This window comes from Biomphalaria glabrata, chromosome 8, assembly GCF_947242115.1.
Source record: "Biomphalaria glabrata chromosome 8, xgBioGlab47.1, whole genome shotgun sequence".
Classification (NCBI taxonomy): Eukaryota; Metazoa; Mollusca; class Gastropoda; family Planorbidae; genus Biomphalaria; species Biomphalaria glabrata.
Genome location: NC_074718.1, coordinates 9,063,685 through 9,091,074, shown reverse-complemented (window position 1 = coordinate 9,091,074; position 27,390 = coordinate 9,063,685). Strand labels below are relative to the sequence as shown.

Sequence of the window (27,390 nt, the reverse complement as noted above, 5' to 3'; positions counted from 1 at the left end):
GTATAGGGTATATTGTTGCCTTAGACACTTAACATTTAATCTCCAAGCCTAGGTTCCGATATTTTTTTTGTTTTTCCAATTCAGTTTTTATTAAATTATGAGACAATAATGTTAGCGTTTTTTTTTTTTTTTTTTTGTTTTCTTTTTAATCAATGAACAGCATATCAGGGCGATTAAAATCTACCGTTTTGTCGGTCAAAATAGGCATATCCCAGTACAACAGATGATCAATAGACTCGATCAGACCTCTTGTGGAGAGTATGCTATTTGTGATAAGGAGGAGTAGGCCTATCATTACCGATCAAATTATATGTTAGTGTATTAACCTTGCAACTAATTGGTTATGGTGACCACATTTCGGCATTGAGTTTTAGGATTTGCTTCTCGTAATTTTTTGTCCTAATTACTCTGTCCTATATTGCTGTAACATAGCCTTCTGTTTCAGGCTTTGAGACATGTTTTTGTTATATTATTATTATTATCATTTTAAATATGCGAAGTGGACGCAGTATTTTAGCGATATTTTTATTTCACAATACATCAGCAATATCCTTAAGAAATATAGGTCAGTGAAACTATCGTGCCTTGTCGGTAAGTAAAGAACAACATGTTTTTCTGTTGTTCTCTTTTGGCTAGAACAGTAGACTTCTATATCTAGATCTTATACTTATATTATAGAGCAAGTTACTGTTTAAGTCTAGTAGATAATAGACAGACTTTCTTGAATTTGAATCTCTTGATGGTCAACATTTTTTTTTACAGTGGCAGTGGACGAGTGGTCGGTTTCTTTTTTATTATTTATTATTCAAATTCAAATAAATAACAAATGCACACACTGACACTCCAGTCTCCACACTACTCCACACTGTCCACAGTCACAGTGTGACACAGTGACAATCACAGTCAAACGCGCAGAATCCTCTGAATTGACAGAATCGCTGCCCTGTCAGTCTCAGGGCCCTGTTCCGAGTGTTCATGTTCAGTTTATCAAATCATATCATAGTTTATTATTTATTAGACTTATCTAGTTATTAAATGGCAATGTATGATTGAATGAATGATGCTTGTCCTGTACCTGTTAGGACCTGTACACTAATTCATAATTGAATGTGTGACATTTTTAAACTTTGTAACATTTTCTAGATCTACCTTCTCACTCTCAGTATTTCTTTTTCTTGTTTTTTTTTTTCTTTCTGTTAATCTGTGAATTCTGTGTTCTTATTAAATAAACGTCCGTAAAACTCAAGAGACTGAAGAGAGATCTGACTCTGTATGATGTATCATGGCAATCACCTCATGGACATGTGCATAGCCAGGTTTTTTTTTTGGTGGGAGGGATTTCTAGATCTATATAGACTATATTGTTGGAGGGTTTTTAAGCTCAAAACCCCCATTGGCTACACTCATAGAATTTGGTGATTGTAGTTTCTTTAGTTTAGTATTGATGAAGGGGTTTTAACCTTATATTCAAAACCCCTATTGGCTATGCTCATAGAATTCAGTGACTTATCTTTGCTTTTTTTTTTACTGCACAGGGGGTTTTTAATGTCAAAAAACTGTGGGGTGGGTTGGCTAAAATCACCCCCCTCCCCATAAAAGTTTATTTTTTGATAAAAATGGAATTTAAAAATAAAAACTTACAGACTGTGGACAAGTCTCTTTAGGACTAGATCGAGGCAATATTTTATGATTTTAATTAAACTAAAAGTTGTATTTTTTAAAATAGTTATTTATTCATATTTCACAATAAATATATGACATATATATTATGAAACATTTAATTAATTGTCCATGAAAATTGATATAGAAACTTATAGCCTTTTTTTAAACCTCCACTCTTAAAAAAATGAACAAATCCCTATTTTTTTTTCACAAAGTGAACCTATTAAAGGTTAAATTATGAGCAATTAAAATACTTTGTGATGGAAAAAAAAAACACCCAAAAACACTGACTTTTTAAGCATCAATGATAATATCATCAATTGGGTTGCAGAATGGGGCATCGGGTAAAATCAACAATGGTATCTTCGATTGGGCGAGAAAGAGTTAAAGCAAAAAACCAGTCACAAAATTCAGGGAAACCCATCTCCCCCTGGCTAGACTTATATTTTATATTTAAGTTAGGCAACATATTCTAGTTATGTAGTTTGATCATTGATGTAAGAGTAAGATTAATTTTAGGCATCAAAATCATTGACCATCATTTAAGAAGAAAACTTTAAAGCTGCCTTATTATTTATATTGTATATATATAATACAATATTGATCTAGATTCTATCTAGTTAGATTTATATATATATATCATGCCTATCATATATGGTCTCTAACGTATTTGATTTGATTTTAAAGGAAAATAAATGGGCTACAAAAATTTAGTAATGTAAATTAATTATTCAAACAAAAACTTTTTTTCATTTATATAAATTTTAAACTGAGTAGGGAAAAAGAATGTATTTTAAAAATTCATTAAAAAATTGATATACTAAAAGATTTAACCTTTTAATTAAACATTTAATCTGTTAATATTAAAAAATCACAATACTTAACATATTTAATCACTTTAAATTTCATTAAAGATGAACAAATGCACTAAGAATTTGTATTATTTACATTTTTCGGGTCCCGGGAATTAAACTAAAAAAGAGGAACCATTAACATAATGTTGTCTATTTTATAAAAATTATGTTGATACTGCATCGAATTTACTATTAAAACAAAGAACAATTCAGACCCACATCCGGTAAATTAAAAAAAAAAAAGAGATAAATAAAAAGTTTAACATAAAAAAAATATTGAAATAAATATTATAAACCAAGTTACTCGCTGAGAGTAACGCCGCACTGAAAGAGTTAATAGTCATAGAGTCTAGATATATATTATATATATAGATCTATAGATATTTTTAGATTGAATTTGAATCAGCTAAATATATTTTTTTGGAGGGGTGTGGGGTTTGAGTGTCCACTTGTCATGACTTTGTCATGTCATTCAAAAATGAACTAGAACTATTAGGGTGGTCTGATTTAATCAGAGTCATTAGAATTACTAGATAAGAATTTTATTGACAAATTTAAGCAACCAATTTGGACAACTTACAAGATAAGAAAAATATGAGGCCAAAGTAGATTTATTATGATACATATTTTTGACATATTTACTGAAGTGTTAAACATAAATTAGTTTTTTAAATTAAATTTTTTTTTCACAAACTGTGAGTGTGAGTCTGTTATTCACTGTGTTAATATTCTAAAACTGGTTAACGTTGAAATGTAAAAAAAAAAACTAGCTATAAGAATAAATTAATTGACAACTTTCTCTCTTAGAACTGATGGCATTTATATAATGTTTTTTTTTATTTGTATTCTCCAAAGATTCTAAGAAATAATGATATTGTCTTGAAGTAGGAAAATAATCTGTAGAGATTTGTTTCTTTACCACATTTGACCCAAAATTAATCTGTTTCTTGTTAGTCATTTACATCTGTCTTTCTTTATTACTACTAAAATATATACTAAAATAAAATCATACTTATTGATTCTATAATAATTACCATCTTTTTAATTTTTGAAAGTAGTTGGTAAATGTTTTAGTCATTTTGTAATGCTGGCCTTTCAATTGCTTTTTTACAGTCATATCACTGAACCCAAGAAATGAGTCAGCTGATCAGACTTTACAGCTATCCAGGACATGCTCCTCACCAGTTGGAGTCGACAGTTTCAAAAATTAAATCTGCTGTTGGCGAAAGTGAGTTCACCGTCGACACAGAAATTTGTTACTATATTGAAACCTCTGAGAATGGTAAGTTTAGATAGTACTCTGTATTTTCAAAATTTCACACTTTTGCTAAAAGAAAATATACAAGAAAATCTTTGTGGAGAGCTGCCTGATATGGAAACTACATTACAGTTTATCTCTGATATTAGACTACTTACACTATTAAGTTAAAAAGTTCTCCTTTCAGACCTTGCGATCTATGGGGCAGATGATGTGAAGGTCATCTGTTTCTGTGGCCCATGGTTAACAAGGGTGTAATGTGGCCAGCATAACAACCAAACGCCTTTAATTTTCCCCAACTAATGTTAGATACCTATAAGAATTGGATAGACTTAGAGGCGCCCAAAGATCCCGAAATTAAAAATCCCAGTCATCACCAGGATTTGAACCCAGGACCCCAGTAGGGAAGCCAAGCTCTTTACAGCTCAGCCACCGTGCCTCCTACTTAAACTATTACTTAAAATTAATGTTTTCTGTTTTCACTGACTCATAACACAGCCACTAAATGTAGAGACTCTTTAACTCATTGTTAAGCAACTAACTGCAACTAACCTTATTCATAAACTACAAGCTTTATATAGATCCTAGTTCTACATGTTTCTAATACATTACTCATTCAATTATAACCCAGGGCTCTAACTAATTATGCTATCAACAATTAGTCCCACCAGTCAAGCTGTCATGAATGGTCCCTCCCCCCTTTTCTACAGCAAAGTTCAGACCCTCTACCATTATAATGAGAATAGAAGAAGAAGAAATAATAATAAATGTTATACAAAAACAATATACAACTGCATCGCAAATGTATAAACCAAATTCTTTAGAATTAATATTTTGATGTGTTTTTCTCTCTTTTTATTTATTTTTTTCTAATAAAACATTTATATTTTCTTGTTTTTCCAGACTTAACTGAAGATGAGCTCAAGATCATGAAATGGATTCTGTCAGTTCCATTTCAAAAGGACAATTTAAATGAGAAATCTAGACTACAGAAGAAATCAGATTGTTCACTGTTCTTTGAAATAGGACCCAGGTAAAGTAATGTTATGTTACAGATGATACAATCTTTTAGTCTATGCATTGGTTTTAGCTGTTTTTTTGTTTGTTTGTTTGTTTGTTTTAAAAAAGACATAAACTAGCTATTAAATAGCTGCTTCAAACAAATTTTTGTATGCCTTACTTTAAACAATTAAAACATCTATTTACACGGTGAGTGAAGACAATGTTCAGTGAGCTGTCTACTTATTGAGAAAGTCAAATTCTTTGAACTATATACATTAGATCTAGCTCGCAATTAGTATTCTATCAAATTTCCTAAAAACAAAAAACACATTTTCAAAGTGGAAAACTTTTTGTACTTAATAAAAGAAGAAAAAAAAAAGAGGATGGCATAGGACTTTTATTTATAGATAAACAAGTTTGCTCTCTTTTTTTTTTTTACCAGCTTGGTTTAGAATTAGTTTTAAAAAATTATAAAATTTTTAATTAACTAAAAATTAATATTTATATGACTTTGGTCAAGATGATTTTGTTGGTTTAAAAACATTTAGTCAATAAATAGGATGGTTTATATTATGGTAGTTAGGATGTTTTATATTATGGTAGTGTGTATGATCTGATTATTGTTTGTGGCCCACTGAAAACTTAAAGCACATGTAAAAATAGTTAAAATTTGACTATCATTTTCATCCACCTAATTCTCACCAGGCTAAACTTTTCTACTGCTTCCTCAACAAATTGTGTTTCCATCTGCAACTCACTTGGTATCAATCATGTCAAGCGTGTTGAGACTTCTATCATTTATCTTGTCACTTTTCAAAATGGATCACTGCTAAGTACAGAAGAAGAACATAATGTAAGTATTGATTCATTTACATTTTGATCTTTAGTTAGTCTAATTTAATACAGTCAAATCCAGTTAATGGAAATGCATCCAGGTGCAATCTTTTTTGTCCAAATAACCAGCTGGTCCAATTAACCAGATTAGATTATAATAAGATTTGTTTCATTTCTTTTAGGATTTCATCCTCAATGGCTGTTCTTATTAACTGTACATTCTTTGAAACAAATAAAAATACTTACGGGAAGAAGTATCATTTTTTTAAAAAATAAAAACTTACTTTTTTAGACATTGACTTGACTTACTTGACAATTCTTTTAACATTTTGGAGGATATGACTGCAACAGTGAAATGTTATCTGACTCTTTTCTGAGTTCTGGGCAATACTTTTTATTTAGGTCCATGTCCATCCTGTTTTCTTTGATTCTTGGCCTACTGATTTCCTCTATGTTTGTTTTGGTTTCCCAGCCTTTCTCTTCTCTTGTGTGCGTTAAACACTGAAGTCTTGTCTAATTAATAAGATTAGACTGAAAAAATATTAATGGCTTGTGTTGTGGGCCAGTTCAATGTAGTAGTTTAAATTTAGAACTAGATATAGGCTATTATAAGACCTTTGAAAATTTTAGATAATGATAGTAATAATAAAACACATCTGTCTATCAAACTCTTTCAGACTATTTTGTTGTCTGGTTTCAATGTAAATATAAATTCTTTTTATTCCTAACACAAGCCTTCTTTACATCCTGACACATTTCAAAAAATGTATATTCATTGTAAGTCTGATTTGTTAATTCTTATTTTGTTTACAGTTGTTAAGGTAAAGTTCTTTAATATAACTAGTACAATGACCATGGAACTAATATTTGAAGGTTTTTCTGACACCAAACTTCATTGTCTTTGTTCATTAATGCAAGGGAAAGTAATGATCATGATATCATCGTTTTGGCAGCTCATTTTTATTTCTGTTTAAAACCTGGTGCTGAAAGAAACACATTTATTTTGGTCTCTTATTTAGTTTAGATTTCCTTATTGACAGATAGTGAACAGTCTCCACGACCAGATGACTCAGTGTCGCTACCCTCAACCCCTCAGCACGTTTGAGATCAATGTCAAGCCTGATCCTGTGTTTGAAGTGGACATACTTGGACAGGGGAGGGCAGCTTTAGAGCATGCTAACAAAACTTTAGGTAAGCAGAATGGACTATTTAGTTTCTTGTTTACTTTTTACGTAATGCCCTAAACAAATTATATTTCTTACATGAACATAAAAGGTAGTGCGATTCACTGATTTTATTTGATGTTCTGTATGTAGGGCTAGCTTTTGATAATTGGGACCTAGACTACTACACAAAACTATTTCAAGAGAAAATTTTAAGGAATCCAACAAGTGTAGAGTGCTTTGATCTGGCACAGTCAAACAGGTAACACATTAATTTCACTCTCTTAACTAAAAATCATATAATTGGAAAACTTTTTTTTATAATTTTTTTAAAATTAGAATTATAATAAATTTTTCTTTTGAAAATAAGTAGTATAAAAAGCAAAAAAATTCCTATTTAATATTCAAATAAGTTTGGATAGGATTGAATGTAATTGGATTTGATTTGCTCTAATTAGGGTTGATTGTTATTTTTAAACAAATGGGATCAAGCCCATGACATTTGCATTATTAGTGTGATCCTCTATCAACTTCGTTGCTAGTTTCAGGGATTCTGAGACTTCCAAATTAGACCAACCTTTTTCTTCCACCTTCCAACCATGAGGAGTGTAAGCTAAGAGAAGGAATTGTACGAAAAAAAATATGAAACATTTTTTTTTTTTTATAAAAAAAAAAGATAGTAAAAGTTGTTTTTTTTTCTTTAATTTTGAAGTACACTAAAGTTAATTACTTTTGTGTTAATTTCTTCTTTGTATTTTATTTCAGTGAACACAGCAGGCATTGGTTTTTCAAAGGTCGTCTGTTGGTTGATGGCCAAGAGTGGCCAGAGTCTTTGTTTTCCATGATCATGGACACCCAGTTATCTAGCAATGGAAATAATGTCATTAAATTCAGTGACAACAGTAGGTGGGTCAATCAAGTTTGTGTATTTTGTAATGTAGCCTAGAACTATATTTAAGATTTGATTCTAACAAATAGAAATAAGGAAATAGGTTGTTGATGTCTTCATTGAGAGATTTTTTTTTCTTTTCATTGCTATATCTGTGTTTGTTTCTTCATTCATGTATTAAAGTTTATTTCCTTCAAAAGTGCCATTGAAGGTTTTTCAATCAACCCCCTTGTTGCTGAGAATGGTATTGGACCAGGCAAACTGAGTGTGGAACCTAAACAAAGGCATATCATATTTACTGCTGAGACCCATAATTTCCCTACAGGTAAAATCTTGTTGGTCCCAATGTCTTGTCTATTTAAGTTAAGTGATGCTTAAAGATGATTTCATCATCCTTTTTCACTCTTTATAACAAAGTGCTAAAGATTTTTTCAGAACTTAAATTACAACTGTAATTTAATAGATTATTTAAAAAAATAAATAAATATGTATATAAATATATATATTGTTAGGCACTTCTGCGCTGTCTCTAATGCAGCTAATTCAAACAGAGGTAACACGAAAATAATGAAATCCAATAACACAGACAAAAGGCCAACAATAGAATATAGTCGAGGCTGATGGCCAATGTCGAATATGTTTGATAATAACAAAAGGAACCATTTAATGTCGTCAAGCTAAATATTTACGCTCACAAAAGCTCCTCTCTCTAAAGTCTTCCAAAGGTAGTCTATTTACATCGGTTTCTATTTCACTATTCTTCCTCAAAATCTAGTCGTTTTTGCTAGTCGCGTCATTGTCTCTAAGTCACAACTTCCCCTATTTATGAAATAAGTAATTCCTAAACGTGCCATAACAATTTTCTAAATCTTTTGATTGACTTTTGATGTAAACAGAAGCAAAGATCAGTAGGGATATATTTGCAAATAACATTGGTCATTCTTTTCAGTTTTCAAAGCTGTGTAATGTATTATTTAAACAAAAAAAAGTGAATGAAAAAGAATTTTTTTTTTTTACTGTCTTTACGTGTAAGCTGCAGTGGTGGTACCTTCAACACCTACTGGCCAGATTGATACAAATGATTGACACACCAAACCCCAATCTGTTTTCCCATCTATTAATGGCCCAATTTAATGGATGCTTGCGAGGTCCATCTACTAATTTTTTTACAATAACAACTATTACTATTAATTAGATCATTCTATCAACATTTGTTATACAACATGCATAGGAAGCAACTCAAATGCAATAGGCATCAGTGGATTAATTGAAGCTGCGTCAGTTGTATGATAGGCCTAGACTAAATATGTTAACCCTGTAAGTCCTACATCTTTAACATCCTGTGACGAGCCATGACAAATAGTGATATGACTCCCAAATTGTGAAACTGTTTTAGCAGTTTGTCATTTTCTTTGCTGTATTCATCCTGTACAATTAAAACTAGATTAAATAATCTTCTTTTCCATGACAGGAGTTGCTCCATTTCCTGGAGCCACAACAGGAACTGGTGGCAGAATCAGAGATGTCCAAGCCACAGGGAGAGGTGCCTATGTTGTAGCAGGAACTGCTGGATATTCTTTCGGGAATCTAAATATTAAAGGTACCTGACTCATCAAAATATCTTGGTGTTACCAACATTCTGCATTTCTTGGTTTGGAATTAGAAGAGACTTTAGATATAATTTAGATTTTTTTTTTATGGTGAGGGGGTTAGATAATGAAGTATTAGATTAGAGTCTCTGGCAAAATAAATTAAATAGGACATTTATTTTCAACCTATTTTGAAAACCAGTCTTCCATTGTTTTAGTTAGAGTACTATTTAGTTTAGGGTACTATTTAGTTTCCATCTTAGCAGTTTGTGAAATGCTCAAAAATTACAATCAGCTTATGCAAGTTTTTCAAATAAAAGAAGGAAAGGATAACTGACTGTGTTGCTAATCTTAACCCAGGAAATGTTATATTTTTTCTCCTCTACCCCCAGGCTACAATCTACCTTGGGAAGATGAACTTTACAAATACCCTGCCAACTTTGCACTCCCTGCTGTTGTGGCAGTTGAAGCCAGTAACGGTGCATCAGATTACGGCAACAAGTTTGGTGAACCAGTCATCACTGGGTTTGCCAGGTCCTTTGGTGTGACAACTGCCAATGGTGACAGGCGTGAATACATCAAACCTATCATGTTCAGCGGTGGGATAGGCAGTATGGAAGCTGTGCATGTGACCAAAGACAAGCCAGCGAAAGGTAAGTTTAAATGATGCTAGATAAAAACCCTGTGCAGCTTTGATTGTGACTACAGTCATGAAATAAATTATTTCAATTGGCATTCATTGTGTGTTCAAACAGAAAACATTTTTTATTTTGAAAACACACTCTGAATAAGTGTTCAGTCTAAAACTAATTTGTAGATCTTGAAATGTTATTTTGAAAACAGTTTTCATGCCTACACTTGAGTTCAAAACATTTTATTACCAACATTTTATTTGGAAATAGCCGATAGGGAAAGGACGTAGTTAAGATCCTAATGGTTAAAACAAGTTTGTTACTCTATTATTATTGTGAATTATTGAGTTGTTTTTTTTTCTTCTTTTTCTTGCCATCTTTTTACTGCTGAGAAGCTTGAAGCTCTTTGTAATTGATTAAATACCAATGAATCTATTAGCTTCACAAGTTTCCTGATGCATCAAAATGATAGAGTTATTACCACAGTTTTAAAAACTTCTCTGAAATAGAACTCTTTGGTTTCCTACAGAAAATGAAACTAAAGTGAAACTAAGTTATTGAATTTTTAGTGTAAAAGAGAACTGATTGGATGTCCATTTAGTATTCTAGCATTAAGTTATCTCCTTTGGAGACCTAGACATTTTTTGTTAGACTTTGAAATGAAGTTCAACTGATTTCATGTTGCTTATGAGGTTAATGGCCCTCATTTACTCTTCTGAACATTTATCATATATAACTTAATGATTTAAGCTTGGTTCTAAATCAGTCTGGTATCAAAACTAAAATATAAGACACTTTATTTCATATGCCTAATCTTCTGTCTCTACATCAACATATTCAAAAGAAGAATATATAGATAATCATTTTGTAAAGTTTTTTTGTTGTTTTTTTCCATTTGCTTGTAGATATGGAGGTTGTGAAGGTGGGTGGGCCTGTCTATCGAATTGGTCTGGGCGGAGGTGCTGCCTCTAGTGTCCAAGTACAAGGGGACAATGACGCACAGCTGGATTTTAGCGCAGTTCAACGAGGAGATGCTGAGATGGAGCAGAAGATGAACCGTTTGATACGGGCATGTGTGGAGAGGGGTCAAGTGAACCCTATCAGGACTATCCATGACCAAGGCGCTGGAGGAAATGGTCAGTTCTGTTGACAGCTTCAAGTATAATTCATGATTACATCATCTTAGTTTTGATTATAAACAAATGCTATTGAGAACTCAATGCATATGAATAAAAGTAAACTTCTATTCCTGTCAGGAAATGTTCTTAAGGAACTTGTGGAACCAGCAGGGGCTGTTATCAGAGCCAAAGACTTTCAACTGGGTGACCCTACAATTAGTGTCATGGAGTTATGGGGGGCAGAGTATCAGGAAAGCAATGCCCTGTTGGTGGGGAGACAAGATCTGCCCCTGATTAAAGCAATAGGCAGCAGGGAGAGATGCCCAGTGTGTAATGTAGGAACAGTCTCTGGTACTGGCAAGGTAAGGAACAGCTTTTTTTTAAAAAAAAAAACAAAAGTTTTCAAATGTTTTTCTTTCATTGATTTATAAAACTTGTTATGCTAAACATAGTAGCTAATCATATGGGCAAGTTTGTTTTTTTTCTCCTTTGCTATATATAAGTTATTGTTAAATTTTCAACAAAATTTAGGAAAGTGAGTTTTTTTTTTAAATTTAGCATTTAATTAAATTTTTTTTGAACAAATGTAAAGCTCAGGTTTGAATTTGAACAAGTTATTCAAAGATAAGTTGTTACTTGTGTTTGTTGATATCTTTGATTTTTGCGCAGATCCAGCTTGAAGATTTTCAGTCAGAAGTTGACTGTGAGTCAAAAAGAAAACCCGTGGACTTGGAGCTGGACTATGTTCTTGGATCAATGCCACGCAAAGTACGTTTCATATTTATACTAATGAAAAATGCATGCCATTTGTTAATTTTTACAATGATTATGTGGGAATAAAAAGGCTAAGCCATCAAAGGTGGGGTTATCCATGGAACAACCAGATAGACCTGTTAACTACAGGAAAGGTTGCCAGAAGAAAAAAACTGGATGAACAAAATGACGATATTCTGCTCTGGAAGTAAAGCGTCGAAAAATGGCTGGCTCCTCTACCACCAAAGCGAAAGCCACCTTGACCTGCCATATATGTAGACAGGAGTGTCTCTCCAAAATAGGCCTCCATAGATACATGAAAAAGTGTTTGCGATGAACCATAGTATTTCGTCGAGTGAAGGAGGCCAACTATTCTGAAATAAAAAGGACTTTTAAAAGGTTTTGCAGTTATTACCTCAGCACCCTCACAATCTCAATCAAAGGTCTAGTAATGATTATGATTATAGTTTGGACATTTGAGAAACTGTTCATTGTTGTGCTGGTTTTAAAAGCTTTTATGTAAAATTTGTTGTTGTGAAGAAATGTATCAACTAGGACTCAGCAGTCTCATGGGAACAGAACTGTCCAACTTTAGGAAACTTTGTAATTTAATGTAAGAATAGTCTCCCAGATGAAGCAAAAAGATTTATTGATGTTTTTCTTTCCAGGTATTTGAAATGACCAGAATCCAGCCAGCATTGCAGTCACTTAGTCTTCCAGCAGCCCTAACAATTCAGGAAGCTCTGAGTCGAGTCTTGCGTCTGCCTTCTGTTGGAAGCAAACGTTATCTGACTAATAAGGTTACTATTCCATCATTATTCCATTTGAATTATAGTCATACATATTTTACTTTGTTTAACTGAAGGACTGACTTTTAAAAAACACCTTCAGTAATATCTTGCTTTACGTACTAAATAATATTTTTTTTTAGAGAGATTAGGATTTTATTAGTATCTCTGGAAATCTTCAAATTATAACCTGATGCTAGCCTTGATGACATCCTGACTTTTTTTTTTTATCACAGTTTTGCTAGGTCATTGAACCTTGTTCTGTAACTTTACAAATTTTTTTTTGTCTCTGACAATGCTGAGTAAATTAAACTTTTAAAAAAAAATCTTTTTTTCCCATTTAAAAAAGTGTACTCAGCCTGATGAAATGCACTTATATCGATTTCAGTACATTTTATAAATCTTGAGCAAGGTTTGGTATTGAAACATAAATAAGACTTTTTTCAATCTTTTTAAAATTTTGTTAGACATCTTAATTGATTATAATTAAATTTCTATAATTAATTAATACATGACCAAATCCATTGTCAGTTGTGTCATTATTTATTTTAACTATAGATAAGTACTTGTAGAAATCTTGAAATCAAAATCACTAAAATGGAAATTTTTTTTAATTGCTCATTTAAATATTTTTTTCCCAATTATAGCTTCATAATTATGTTGATAAAAATGATCTTTAATATCCTTGAAATATGTCTTAACATTTGTGCATTACACATAACATGACGATATGAAACAAAATATATGACAAAAAATGAAATATACATTCATACCACACTTTCAATAAAACATTTCATATGAAGTTTACATCAGGAAGTTGGATTGTATTCAATGATTTTTATTGCCAAGAGAAGAAAAGATTTATTTTCTGTTTGTTTTATGATTGGTGTCTTGTATTTTTTCTGTGATGGTAAAATGTAAAAATAAAAATATTAACATTTTGACAAGAGATTTCAATGTTTGAATGTTTCCAGGTGGATAGGTCAGTGACAGGTTTGGTTGCCCAGCAGCAGTGTGTCGGCCCCCTACATACACCATTGGCTGACGTGGCTGTTATAGCTCTGTCTCATTTTGATACAGTGAGTAATTCAAGTGTTTCTACGCTTTTTATTTTTGTTTAGTTTGTAAAATGTACACTTTTTGAACTAAAGGGGTTCCAGTATTAGTAAAATTTGGTCTAAATTTCAGGTTGGTGCAGCCACTTCTATTGGAGAGCAACCTGTCAAAGGACTGCTGAGTCCAGCTGCCGGGGCTCGCCTGACTGTGGCTGAATCTCTAACTAATCTGATGTTTGCAAGTGTCACTTGTATTAAGGTAAATCTCTTTGTACATTAGGAGGTTTAAGTTTTATGGCAGAAGTATTTTTATTGTATTGCATTATGTGCCAAGTTACTCTTAGTAATTATACTATAAGACTTAGGATAAAACAGAAATGTGGCCATCTGTACTCTTAGTAATTACACTTTAAGACTTAGGATAAAATAGTAATATGTTCATCTGTCTGTGGCTTAAAACATCTCAAGAGACAATCTTTTCCCTTTACAACTTCTCATTTGACTAATGAGGCAAGTCGTAGATACACATCTACTGTCTCAGGTTAGGCAATAGTAATCACTAGACACTGTCGTGTTCTCAGCCTTCTGCCTACTTCTGGTGTTTACACCTTTGATAAAGTTCATTAGAGAATTGGCGCCAAAGGTGCCATTATCCCATTGATCCATTATCCCATTGATCCATTATCCCATTGATCATTAGAAATGCTTTTATCCAACAAACAGGCTTAGACCTGGAGCTCTTCACCCCAAATACATTGCCTGGATTTAGAGTGTGTCAATAAAACATCTTATTGAACTTTGACTTGGCAACACTTAAAAATGTGTAACAAAATATCCACAGATAAAACAATGTATTGCTTTAATTTGTCTAAATACAACAAATAATTGATAGAAACACTACTTCTTTCTTAGACTTTTCAAACTTGTAGTTAGTATCAAAAACTAATTTTAAAAACAACAACATAGTTTCTTGATGAACCCATGTTTTACATTTATGACAAAATTAATTATATCTTCATGGATTTCTTTAATCAATAGTCTAGTGTACAGCTGGGATTTTATGAGTGTCCTTTTAGTTATACATCCATTCCTCTATTTTCACTATATTTCAGTCTTTAATTTTTTTGACTTTCTTGGTGAAAAGTAATACAATATTAATACTGATGTTATGATACTTATTGGTGCTGTATTGTTCCCCACAGGATGTGAAATGCAGTGGCAACTGGATGTGGCCCGCCAAACTGGACGGTGAAGGTGTAGCCCTGTTGGATGCTTGCATTGCCATGTGCCAGTTTATGACGGAAGTGGGTGTGGCAGTGGACGGGGGTAAAGATTCACTCAGTATGGCAGCAAGAGTGGGGTCAGAGGTAGTGAAAGCTCCAGGTAATCTTTGTCTATAGTAGTGTTTAATATTTATTCAGGGTGTATAGGCTTCAGTGAGAGTTCAAACTTTAAAAGTGAAATAGATCTTGAAATGTTTCATTCTTTCCTAGGGCTACTAAATATGAAATACCAGGGTAGATAATGAAATAAAATACTTCATTTTCACCTTTTGTTTAAAAGGCTATTGTGACTCTTTGTGTTGAAAAATTAAATATTAAAAAAATTGGCAGAAAAAAAAATGTTTTGTTTCTGCACAGGATCTTGATTGTCATTTTTATTATTCCGATTTTATTTGTATCTAGAATTTTGTAGTGTAATCTATAAGGGAAAACTATTATTATTAATTATTTCATTGAATTTTTCAGGTACTCTGGTAATCTCAACATATGTTGGATGTCCTGACATAACTTTAACTGTCACCCCTGATCTCAAATGTCCTGAGGGCGAAGGTCAGTATTCAGCCTAGAGTGCCTGTTAGCACAGTCTGAATTGGTCAAAGCTTACAGTATAGTTAAAACATTGGAAGACAGTGATATTGGTTAAAACTAGCAACTTTGTGAAAATAAATTGGACATTTTAAAATACTACAAACTAAGCTGGCACTTAGTGAATAATTTTCATTTTGTAAATTATTGTAACTTGAAGAAACATGGGCATCTTTAAAAGTTTTCTTTAACTTACTTAGTTTGAATAAGGCCATCAAGGGGAAAAAAATCTACAATTTTCCCCTTTTCTTTTTTTAAATATCTTTGAGTTTGAGTTGGCATCTGCAAAACCTTCTATTTTTTTATTTTTTTTTTTGCCTTTTTTTTTTTAATAAGAAATTTTGTCAATTTTTATTGTCTTTGTGTAAAAATAATTCCATACTCTTATAGTTAAGTTGGAAACTTGCAAACAACTTAGACAGAAGAAGATTAATATGGTTATTCATAAAGTGTTTATATGCTTCTCTTTCTGCAGGTGTTCTCATCTATCTTCCTGCAAGTGGTGGAGACAACTGGAGACTAGGTGGCAGTGCCTTGGCTCAATGCTTCAAACAGCTTGGGGATGATGTTCCAGACGTAGCTGCTGATAAGTTGGTCAAACTGTTTAATGGTGTTCAGTCTCTAGTCAAAGGTAAAGCAGAGCTACAAATTTCATGTACAGATTTTTATCTTAGTTCTTGTAACAAATCTCATCATCAAATAATGCACTATTAAGATCTGTTGACCTATGAATTTTTCTTAACAAAATTAATCTATGAAAAAATAATAATTCTTTAAAAGCAAAAATGTTAGTCTAAATTTTTAGGGGAAAAAGAATGGGACTTTTTCTGAAAATCCTAACCATAACTATAAAAAGATTCCCATTGACTTCAATTATGGGGATTAATGTTACATAATAACAATGAAAAATGATTTGCAGATAATTTTTTAGATTTTAAATATTTATTGAAATAATTAATTTCTTGGAGATTAAAATCCATGCTAAAATTTTTGCCTCACATCCTTGAAGAGAATAGGTTAGGCCAATCATATATTTGTTACCACAAAAGACTTTTGAGGCTATGTACACTATAGTCACTTGGTAGCTTTACACCCCAACAAGATTGTTATATTTCTTTTTTTATATAAAATATCTCTACATCTGTTTGAACCAATTCATTTCTTTTTTCAATTTATGTTTTTAAATGGTATCATGTATTCTTGTCACCACATTTTGAGGCTTCAGTATAATTCTTGATTCTGTGTTCTCAGCTAAAAAACTCACTGCTGGTCATGATGTCAGTGATGGTGGTTTGATCACTTGTTTGCTGGAGATGGCATTTGCAGGGAACTGTGGCCTAGTGATAGATATACCAGTCAAAGATACACAGGGTAAGATGATAACAAAGGAATAGTGTCAGAGATAATATTTTGTGTTTTTCAGTTAGTCTGCATTTCAGTGGCGTACAGACCTGCCTACCGTTACGCAAAATGCGTATTCGTTACGCAAAATCTCCCAAAAATGACCGTCAGTACGCAAATACGCATTGAACCCGTCGCGTTACGCTTTTCGTATCCTTTTTTCCTCCCTCTCTTGACTAGCTTACGAGCGGTCACGGAGGTCACGCTAAGCCGTTTTGTTGGCCGGGGGGGGGGGGACAGAAAAGGTGGGGGAACACATTGTGTCCAGATCTATACGTTGATTGGTTCTTAAAAGCAATTAGATTTAGTCTAGAAATGAAGAACGCGAGAGTGAGGGAGTGGCGGGTTGGTACCGTCAGTTAGCTGATACACCAACGTGACTTTTTTTTTTTTGTAAGTTCATTAGTAGAATCCCTGATTCCCGTATTCATTTGTATAGAAAAAAATATCGAAGTGCTATCGATTCAAAACACATTGGGTGACATTGTAGTTATCTAGTCTAGATCTAGATCTGGATTCTAGATCTAGAATCTAGATAACTTGTTATACAGGAATAGATCTAGCTAGACATTACGACATTACGATTGATGATTACGCTATGTCATGAGTCTCTACATTACTCTACAATCTAGATCCAATTTAGTTGCAGTATGATTTAGATTGACTAGATCTAGATCGATAACATCTACTACCATCTAGTCTAGATCTAGTCTAGATTAAATTCTTAGTCATAGTATAGAATAGATCAAGGATGAAGGTAGGCTTACGAAAGTTTGGAGTAGACCTACGTTTGTAGCGGATTCACGGCATCGGTAACACTCTTGAGCCCAGATCTAGAGTAGATTATATTCATTATATAGACATAGATCCAAATCTAGTCTAGATATCATCTCTATTGTCGTATTGATTTAGATTGTAGATATCTATCTAATCATGACATCTAGATCTAATATTATATATAATATATATATATATATATATATATATATATATATATATATATGACAAAATAGTGGTTCGCGTAAGTGTTACGCATTGTGGTGCCAAAATACGCATTTTGACCATCAGCGTTACGCATTTGGACTTTTTTTGGTAGGCAGGTCTGGGCGTAGCTTGGGGGAGGGGGGGGGGACTCTGAAAATTCCCCCAGGGCCCCCACTTAAGGGGGGCCCCCAAATGAGTTTTTTTTTTACATTATATATTAAATATTATGCAAATGCAGGTACCCCAAAGAGGTCATATTTTTTTTATATAGTGGACTAACTAAATTTCTTTCCCCTGAATTTTATTGTGTTATGTAAATGAAGGCATGTTTATTTGTTCCAGCCAATCCCATGCAAGTTTTATTTGCTGAAGAGGTAGGGGCAGTGCTGGAGGTCTCTAAGAAAGACATCAGTGAGGTTGTGGCCAGCCTAGAGAAGAGTGATGTACCCTATATGATGATTGGCAAATCAGTAGAGCGCAGAGACTATACTGCACAGGTCAGCTGCTTAGTTAATTTTTTTTTTTTAAATGATTATCTTCTTACAACATTTTATTTCATTAATTATTATGTATAATAATTTTATTTCTAAAGCACTGTTAACAAACATAATGTAGGCTCAAGGCACTATACTAACATAAGACATAAGAGTTAAAATGACAAACTAATCTAAAGAAATTTTTGAATAGATAAGTCTTAATATTCTTCTTGGGTGTAGTGAAACATGTTGGTCTGGGATCAATCGGGAGCGAGTTCCAAAAATTAAGTCCTTGCTCTGAAAAAGCCTGCAAACTGCACTTATCACAAAGAAGAGAGGCTCAACCAGTAGGCATCAGTCCAAGCAATTTGACTAAGAAATTACCATACCAAACAAACTGGACAATATCAATCTATTCCTTAGCAGAGATTGCAAAAAAAAAGTCTACAGCTTAGCAGCAAAAAGCTGTCTAGAAGAAGAAAAATTAACATTTTGTTCATCACTCTTAGTGGACTGGAAAGAATTCCAATCGTTTCACCATTTTTCAGCAGACTCATGAACCAAAATCACTTACCTTTGACTTGTGTAAAACCCTTTTTCAGAGTCTGAATGGGCTTTCTTTTCAAATCAATGTATATTATTACTGAAACACAGAAAAAAAATTGTTTCAATGATAATCTGAAGAATGTCAATCCATTGAAAAAAACAAAGAGCGATTCAATTATTTCCAGCTTAAAATGAAAGTCTAGCTGATTGTGTTGTTATTTCCCAAGTCATTCCTTGAAATGTTATTTGGATAACAGAAGGTCAATCCCTATTGTATGATTTCCTATAAATCTATTTTCTGAGTCCCAATTTGTTATCTACAGATTGTTGTGTCTGTCAACGGAAGCCTGGTGCTGGAGTCGTGCATGACTGAACTGAGAGACATGTGGGAGGAGACCAGCTTTGTCCTGGAGAGGATGCAGTCCAACCCAAAGTGTGTCCAACAGGAGCAGTCAGGCCTGAAGCATAGGAAAGAGCCAAACTATGTGGTGACCTTTGACCCAGATGCTTGTGTTGTGGGCAGACCAATAGGTGAAATTTAGAAGAAAAAAAAAGCAATCCTGCGTACAAAACATTATAAATCAACATAATCATTTACTCTCTGCTGTAGATGGGGACAGCTGTGCATTAGTGACTGCTTTTGTAGTTTTAAAACTTTTCTGATAGGAGTAACAAAAAAATGTTGACCAGGTTCATATAATGGGAACAAAAGATCTGGTTAGTTTTATTCATGTTTATAAATAGAAGTGAAGTCTTCTTTTCCTTATTAAAGATATTGTGTAGAAGTGGATCATTTATACACAATTTTAAAATGTTTTGTATTTGAAAAAAACTACACGGGGAAAGTGGCTGTCGCTTACATAACCCATAAAAAAAATATTTCTGTTTTGGAATTATTATTAGCACATAAAAAATATTTAAAATTTAGAAAACTATTTACTAGAGTTTTGCGCAGAAATTATTGCTAAACAACACAATGATTTAATAATTTTCCAATTTCATATATGTGTCATGATGTATGAATGAAAAAGATAGGAAGGCTTTCAACTTAACATTTGTGTAACTGCTGTCCTAGTTGTCACTTGCTGTTCAAGTTGCCAGAGAAATATAAACAGGATTATTTTATTGCACATTGGCTGGTGGCTGCTTGTAATGATCACATAGAAGAGTGAATAATGTAGGGGTTATTAGTTGTTTCCAGTACCAGACAACTTTCCAGTTCTGAGTTATTGACAAGCTACAAACAGAAGAGACAATCTTGGGATCAGGGCACTAATCATTTCATTGAGTCTATAAGATCTAAGCTTCATGTTCAGTCTACTACTTTGTATTGTTGAATTAGAATTAAGCCTATATTTTTAGTTATTTCTAGAAGTCCAGTGTGAGTTTTCTTGTTTCATAATTATTAATTTCACCTTTAAAAAAAATTTTTTTTTTAATTTTGTAAAGAGGTGCTCTGTTGGTTTTTCACCAATTTTATAATTAAGCTTAAAATTGGATATTGGCCATCATATATAATTTTTTTTTTTTATGTATTCACTACCCAACACCATTGTAACAATAGTATTTGAATTTATAAAGCAGCTCACATGTAATCTTGTTATGTTTCATTTATTCATTATAAAAAGCATTTAGTTGGGAATGTTTTGTTTGAATTCCTCAGCTGATCACCCAAAGATTGCTATCATACGAGAAGAAGGCAGCAATGGAGACAGGGAGATGGCTGCGGCCTTCACCCTCGCCGGCTTTGAAGCCTGGGATGTGAACATGGAAGACCTGATCCGAGAAAAAATTTCTCTCTCCTGCTTCAAAGGTGTGGCCTTTGTGGGAGGATTTAGTTACGCAGATGTCTGTGGATCAGCTAAAGGTAACAAAAATTCTTTAAGATGTACATGTGTAATTAATTTTCTGTGATATAATTAATTTCATTGTCCATTGAGAACTAGGAACTACTCCCCTATTGTCTAGTTCTTGATGTAACTGCTTATTTTAAAAGCTATTTATTTACACAAGCCAATTGAAATGAGAGGTAAAACTCTGTGCTATAATCTCACTACAAACTTTCAGTGCTATTATCTCACTACTAACTTTCATTGCTATAATCTCACTACAAACTTTCAGTGCTATAATCTCATTACAAACTTTCAGTGCTATAATCTTACTACTAACTTTCAGTGCTATAATCTCACAATTTTCAGTGCTATAATCTCACTACAAACTTTCAGTGTTATAATCTTGCTACAAACTTTCAGTGCTATAATCTCAGAACAACTTTCAGTGCTATAATCTCACTACATCTTTGAGTGAGAGCTAATCCCACACACTATATGTACAAGTGGGATGTGGTGGCAAGTAGTTGCAGAATTAGTTTGCTAAGTTTAAAATTTTTGTTTTGAAATTTGATGAAAATTAGTGATTACTAACTAATGATGTAAAGACTTTTCCTTAACTAATTTGAGATATTTTTCTTTTTTTTAATCAGTAGACTCACATAGTCATATATTTTCACTTTAAAAAAAATATTATTACGTTAAGAAAGAATATTATAATTTCAAACAGTAGATATTTATACAGAAACTTTTTATTTTTAAACGTTTTAATTCTTTTTTTTCCCTGTTCACCTCAAGGCTGGGCTGCGACTGCCAAGTTTAACTCAGTTGTGGCAACCGAATTGTCTGCCTTCTACGCCCGTGCTGACACCTTCAGTTTTGGTGTGTGTAATGGTTGTCAACTGATGGCTTTGCTGGGATGGGTGGCTCCTGATGAGACAGGTAAGGAATGTTTTCTAAGGAGATTATACATTTACTAAAGAGAAGTGGATGCCCTGTTTTTGCTTTAAAAAGTGTTCTTCTTTCTCTGTCCTAAATGATGAGTTCTATTCATTCATAGTTTGGGTTTTATGTTTTCTCATTTAAATATGTAGTTATTTAAAAAAAAACAATACTTGAACTATTGACAAGCAAAAAGAAATACTCACTGTATAGTCAACATAGAAGTTTATCTTTTTAAATAATCTTGTCATGATGGTGTTTGAAGAGAGAGCTGTGTATTTTCTCCACAATCATCTGACATGCGGATTTGGAGGTTCCGTTAATATAGGTCAATCACTTCAAGTACACAATGAAGTGATACAGTGTTTGATATAACTTTCTTGAGTTTAATAACTTTAGACTCAAACTTGACCACAATATGAACAGTCGATACAGAGTAGTTACCAAAAGAGTAATAATACTGATCAAAGACTAACCAACTGTGTACAATAACTAGCAACAAATTAACTCCAACTCCACGCTTCTTAAATATTACCATACCAAGAAGCTTCTAGACCTACCATGTCATGTATTATACTCTCTATCTTGACCCTTACTCATTTATGCAAATAACTGCTTTTCTAGAAGGGTCTGTCTCTCATTTTTTTTCCACTTAATCTGACCTTATCTGCTATTATGGACCTCCCACTCATGGTCAACTCTTAAGCAATGTCATACTTGTGACCAGCCCATTATTTCTCTTGTAGTTTACATACTTGAGTGTGACGAAGCTGTTTTTCTTTCACTGTAAATGAAACCATAAGATGTATTCATGTTTTTAAAAAAATTTGATGAAGACCTGACAGCTACTTTGTTATTCTATCCATTGGTTTAGTGGGTTCGCAAGGATTACTTCTGGATCACAACACATCTGGTCGCTTTGAGTCAAGGTTCATCTCCATAAAGGTGGAGAAGTCTCCTGCCATCATGCTGAACGGAATGGAAGGCACTGTCTGGGGAATGTGGGTTGCTCATGGTGAAGGTAAGAAAGTTTTTGACAAAAAAATATATGTTTAATATTTTGTTTTGAAAATCAGGAACTCTCAAGGCTGTGCTTTATCTCCTTGTTCTATATTTGAAACTTTTTTGAAGGGATAAATTAAAGACTCAGTGGACCATTAGATTATATGCGTACTGCCACCAGCCTCTGGTTCTCTGTGAGCTTAAACTAGGTCTTCAGTCTCCCATTTGTAATCTTTATCACAGTAAAAGTCCAAATAAAAAAACCCAGTAGTCCCTGCATTTGTTAATGTGTGGATTTGGATGTGCTAAATTAAACTCAAAATGAATAAGGATGTCTAGCTGTTTTAATCAAGACCTGAAATATCGATATAAAGTTCAGGCTATGGATTCAAAAAGCAGGTCCCTAGTGCTGATGCAGAATCTTGAGTTTTTCTTGAATGCAGTACTATTGACTCAATTAGTCAGCTCTGTCTGTATCTGTTGGGAATAGGTGATCTCTGACCATATTTGAGTATCGATTTGATTGATTTATAATTTTCTGACATTCCTATAGAAATGAAGATTCATATGTACTAGACCAGCGGTCGGCAACCTTTTGAGTCGGAATAGCCAAAAATGACAATTTACACAATTTCTAAGTTTTTAAAGAGCCACAAATATTTTTCTTGCCTACAATAAATAGTACTCATGTAAATAAAATGTTTTCATTTAAAAACGAATCTATTTATTTCATAAGAAAAAAATTCTATTTATTTATATACAAGTAGTATGTAGTAAAAGTATTAAAACAATGAAACATTTACATATAGCACTAGCTTGTACTTCACTAACAAACAATTGAGCAAACAAATTCAATGGGAGCGATGACTTTGCATGGTTTTAGAAAGTTTGGATACATTTGGCTCATAACATGTTTTTAGTTTCAAACTCAACTCTAAATTTTCATTTGTTAGTTGGCTTCTTTCTTTAGTTATAATTATATTCATGCAGGAGAACGCTTGCTGGCACAAATATGTCAATCTGAAGATTGTTAGCTTTCCAAATGCAAACTTGTTCACCTCACTTTAGCAATCTGGAGGACCATTCCATGCGTCGTATATAAGTCCCTCAACTTGAGGCATTTTTTTTAAAGCTTTCCATTTTTGTTGCGTTACATACATTTCTGGAGCTTCAACTCTTTCAACTTGACTTTCAACTCAAATTTCCCACTCCACAAAACTTTACTTTTTAAATCAATCAATTGCATGTCTAAAGATCCAGAATCGATTTCAAATGGATCAATGTGGATTTTGTTACTAATTGTGTTGAGGATTTACTAGGAATGCTTGAATGGTTTTGTCGTTTTGAATTGCTCAAATCTGTCAAGTAATTCATCTTTAATTTTATCCAAAACATAGGCTGGGTTTCGCTGTTAGTGAAAAAGTTTTGCAATCATTTGCCATTCTCTAATCCAGGGAGATTAGTGCCTTTTTCATTTAGGAATGTACTAATTTCATTGAAGCAAAAAGTTTCAACATCTTACCTTTGGAAAGCAATCGCACTTTATTGGAAAGAAGAATGTCAGAATATTGAGTCTCCATTTCGTTTGAGAATTCTTTTAACTGACAATGGAAGAGTGCTTTTGGCAAGATGCTGTTAATAATCTTGATTAGCAAATTCATGACCTCAACTATTTCGGCCGGAATTGTTTGGGTACAAAGCACTTCATGGTGTATTATGCAGTGAAATGTAAGAATTTCAAGGTTTATTTTGCTTCAAAAAATCGTTGTTGCCCTTTTATTTTCTTCAGTCATACTTCTGGCTCCAACAGTTGCTATTGAAAAGATTTTATTTAAATGGATCTTAATGTCTTCAAGGTATTGTTGAAAGGCATTTGCTCTATCTTCCCATTAGTTTGTCACGAAAGCTGTAGCAATCCTAGAAGTTTTTCTTTTGGACCTTGAGAAGACATATTTGACAAAAAAGTATACTTGTGATTCATTTATAGCAAGTAATAAGACAGAAAAAAAAAACATGAATATCTTTCAACTGCAAGAGTCCAATTGGCTGAGAGATAGAATCTCCTCGTTAATTAATCCAGAGCGATTTTATTTGTTTTTTTTTTTCAATAAAATAAATCATGTTTGCGTATGGAACTAAAGAGCCGCAGCTTAACACCCAAAGAACCGCATGTGGCTCGCAAGCCGCAGGATGGGCGACCCCTGTACTAGCCCAAACTTTCTTCTGGGTGGCAGTGGATGACAGCAGGCAGGGTTTGAACTAGGAATCATTGTGATGACAGTCTGAAGTGCATACCACATTGCCAGGTAGCACCTACTCAAGACATAAATATGTTCAAAACTTGATAACTGAAATTTTGTGTGAGTTAGTCTGACAACAAAATGAGAAACTCATTGAGAGCTCATTCAGCTCTATTCAGTAAAACAGGTATAAAAGGAATAAAATGGTATAATAAAATGAAAAATGCCTTTTTTATTGAAAGCTTGATATCTCCAATGTTGTGTTAGTTAGTCTTGACAACAAAATGAGAAACTTGTTGAGAGCTCTATTCAGCTCTATTCAGTAAAACATGTATAAAATGTATTAAATGAACAATGTCCTTTTTATTGAAAGAAATCATGTTTATAATGCAACAATTATATTCCTTCCCATTTAGGGCGTATGGTGTTCAAAACTTCAGACCTTCAAGCGAAGATAGAGTCAAGTAACTTGGTGCCACTCAGATATGTGGATGACGAGGGACAACCCACAGAGACATACCCCTTCAACCCCAATGGTTCACCTCAAGGCATTGCAGGGGTTTGTTCCCCAGACGGCAGACACCTGGCCCTCATGCCCCACCCTGAGCGTTGCATCTGGACCTGGCAGTGCCCCTGGACACCAAAAAGTGTAACAGATGCCCACAAGTTCTCCCCCTGGATGAAGATGTTTGAAAATGCTTACAAGTGGTGTACCACCGAGGAGTTGTAGACACTTGAGGAGATCTTCATTAAAACAAGCCCACTGTAAATTAAGAAATGCTAGAGGTTTATATAGTGAAAATATAATGAGTATCTAGAAAACATGAATATCCTGATTTTTAAAGATATTGTTTTCACTTGATAAACTTTGTGTGTCATGGTTGTTGATTTATTGCAATTTTTTTTTGTTGCTTAATACTCAGGTCAATGAAATTCCATTTACTGAAATTATCTTGTTTTTGTAATTTTATGCCATTTGTTGGTTGTTTTGTAAACATGCACAAGGGAACCTCCATAATACACATGCACTTGTGTGAATCAACATCGAAAATGGTGTGTGATGTCATTTGTAGGCAATTATAAGCTTAAGTGGGGTTGTTATAAAAACCTGTTCTATACAGCATTGTGACAACGCATAATTCTTTTTATGAGGTATTACTGTTTTGTATTACTCACCAGTACAATGCTAGTAGAGTGTTGTTTCTATCAAAGCTCACTGCTATCTATATTGTTCTTGTTATTATAGTAACATTTCTTATTATACAAAACTTTCTACCAGGTAATGATATTTCTTTGATTGAAGGCATTTAACATTTGAATATTACTCATGTCACAAAAGATTTGTTTTCCTCAGATTTTTATATTTATATGTCAGTGAAAAGAGCTATCTACACAATATTTGTGTGCATTGAGTCCATTATGTGTTCATTTCAATTGAATGGAATTTTAAAATATTTTACAAATTTATATCTAGACTATGTATCTAAAAATAATAACTGATGAATCACTTGTGTACAATTCATTGTAAATGATAATGGATACATAATAAATATAATTGATTAAAAGACAAAATATCTAATTTGAGTTTTATTTTTGTCGAGCACGTGTAGTTTCTTTTTGTATTATTAATATTAGAAACTGTCCCTTCTTCCCTTGCTGCAATGTTGATCCATTTTTGATACACTAATTGTAAAGAGGGATGTGGGTCTGAAAGGCAAAAACTGCTTTGGTTACCTATCAAGGGGGCTGAGTTATGCTGAGAGCATAGCATACAATCAGACAGGAGATAACTAAAGAAGTGGCTATGACAATATTAGAAACTACTTTTATTAGAATCGGCTTTTTTAGAAACTACTTTTCGGCTTGTAAATCGGTTATTTATTGTATTCAATTGTACATATATCTCAAGAATCAATGGGTCTCCTAGAAAATGCACTGGCATAGGTAACTTTGGCCTCAAATATTTGTTTCATGAAAGTATGAATTTATAGACAATATTTCACTGGCATTCATAAATATATATATATATATATATAGTTCGTCCGTTGTGGTTTGATGATGACCATTTTTGCCATCCAGGGGGGCTGAGGGCTTTGCACTGGGGTTTTGTGCCTCCTCATGTGGCTGGTGAGACCTATGTGAGCCCAGAATGTTCAACTGCAAACTGGGCAGGTTATTCCAGTTTGCTTTTTTTTTTTGCTGACGTTTTCTTCTGCCAGCGCTGTTCTCTTGTCCTCAGCAATTTCTGTGCCAGTTTTCACAGCGCAACGCCATGATGCTCTGTCAGAGAAGCTTTAAGGACTTCAGTATCAGGTATTTTTTCTTAGGTCTTGTGGAATTCAGTTTTTTTGTATACTGTCATTAATACATCACCAGTAAACCATAAAGTCTAAGAGACCATTTATACCACTGATTAATACAACAACAAAGACATATTATTGTGGGCCATCAATTAGTTATTATCTGTATTTGTAAAAAGTACATTCAATCAACCAAACAGATTGT

At 33.2% G+C, this 27,390-nt stretch overlaps 1 protein-coding gene across 2 annotated transcripts; it reads left to right on the top strand.

Moving 5' to 3' along the window:
• The first annotated feature begins 556 nt into the window (after positions 1-556).
• Positions 557-26,441, top strand: LOC106064387 (phosphoribosylformylglycinamidine synthase-like). 2 transcript variants are annotated; one of them, XM_056038025.1, is made up of 26 exons: positions 557-591; positions 3,630-3,798; positions 4,678-4,807; positions 5,482-5,629; positions 6,651-6,801; positions 6,927-7,035; positions 7,539-7,679; positions 7,863-7,987; positions 9,134-9,262; positions 9,644-9,904; positions 10,789-11,019; positions 11,140-11,363; positions 11,671-11,769; positions 12,423-12,554; positions 13,517-13,621; positions 13,731-13,856; positions 14,800-14,980; positions 15,346-15,429; positions 15,941-16,096; positions 16,717-16,836; positions 18,193-18,347; positions 19,196-19,403; positions 20,536-20,739; positions 21,500-21,643; positions 22,518-22,664; positions 25,302-26,441. In XM_056038025.1, the coding sequence occupies exons 2-26, from the start codon at positions 3,651-3,653 to the stop codon at positions 25,613-25,615; spliced, it is 3,972 nt and encodes a 1,323-aa protein (XP_055894000.1). In that variant the 5' UTR covers positions 557-591; positions 3,630-3,650; the 3' UTR covers positions 25,616-26,441. The 2 variants fall into 2 exon arrangements, with proteins under 2 accessions (XP_055894000.1, XP_055893999.1); XM_056038024.1 differs by lacking the exon at positions 557-591 and adding an exon at positions 624-778.
• Positions 26,442-27,390: the final 949 nt, after the last annotated feature.

Bases quoted from the DNA above. Each gene is read 5' to 3' on its own strand.
- LOC106064387 (XM_056038025.1), top strand. From the start codon at position 3,651: ATGAGTCAGCTGATCAGACTTTACAGCTATCCAGGACATGCTCCTCAC. The intron at 5,630-6,650 runs GTAAGTATTGAT...CCTTATTGACAG, and splicing joins GTACAGAAGAAGAACATAAT to ATAGTGAACAGTCTCCACGA. The intron at 20,740-21,499 runs GTAACAAAAATT...GTTCACCTCAAG, and splicing joins TGTCTGTGGATCAGCTAAAG to GCTGGGCTGCGACTGCCAAG.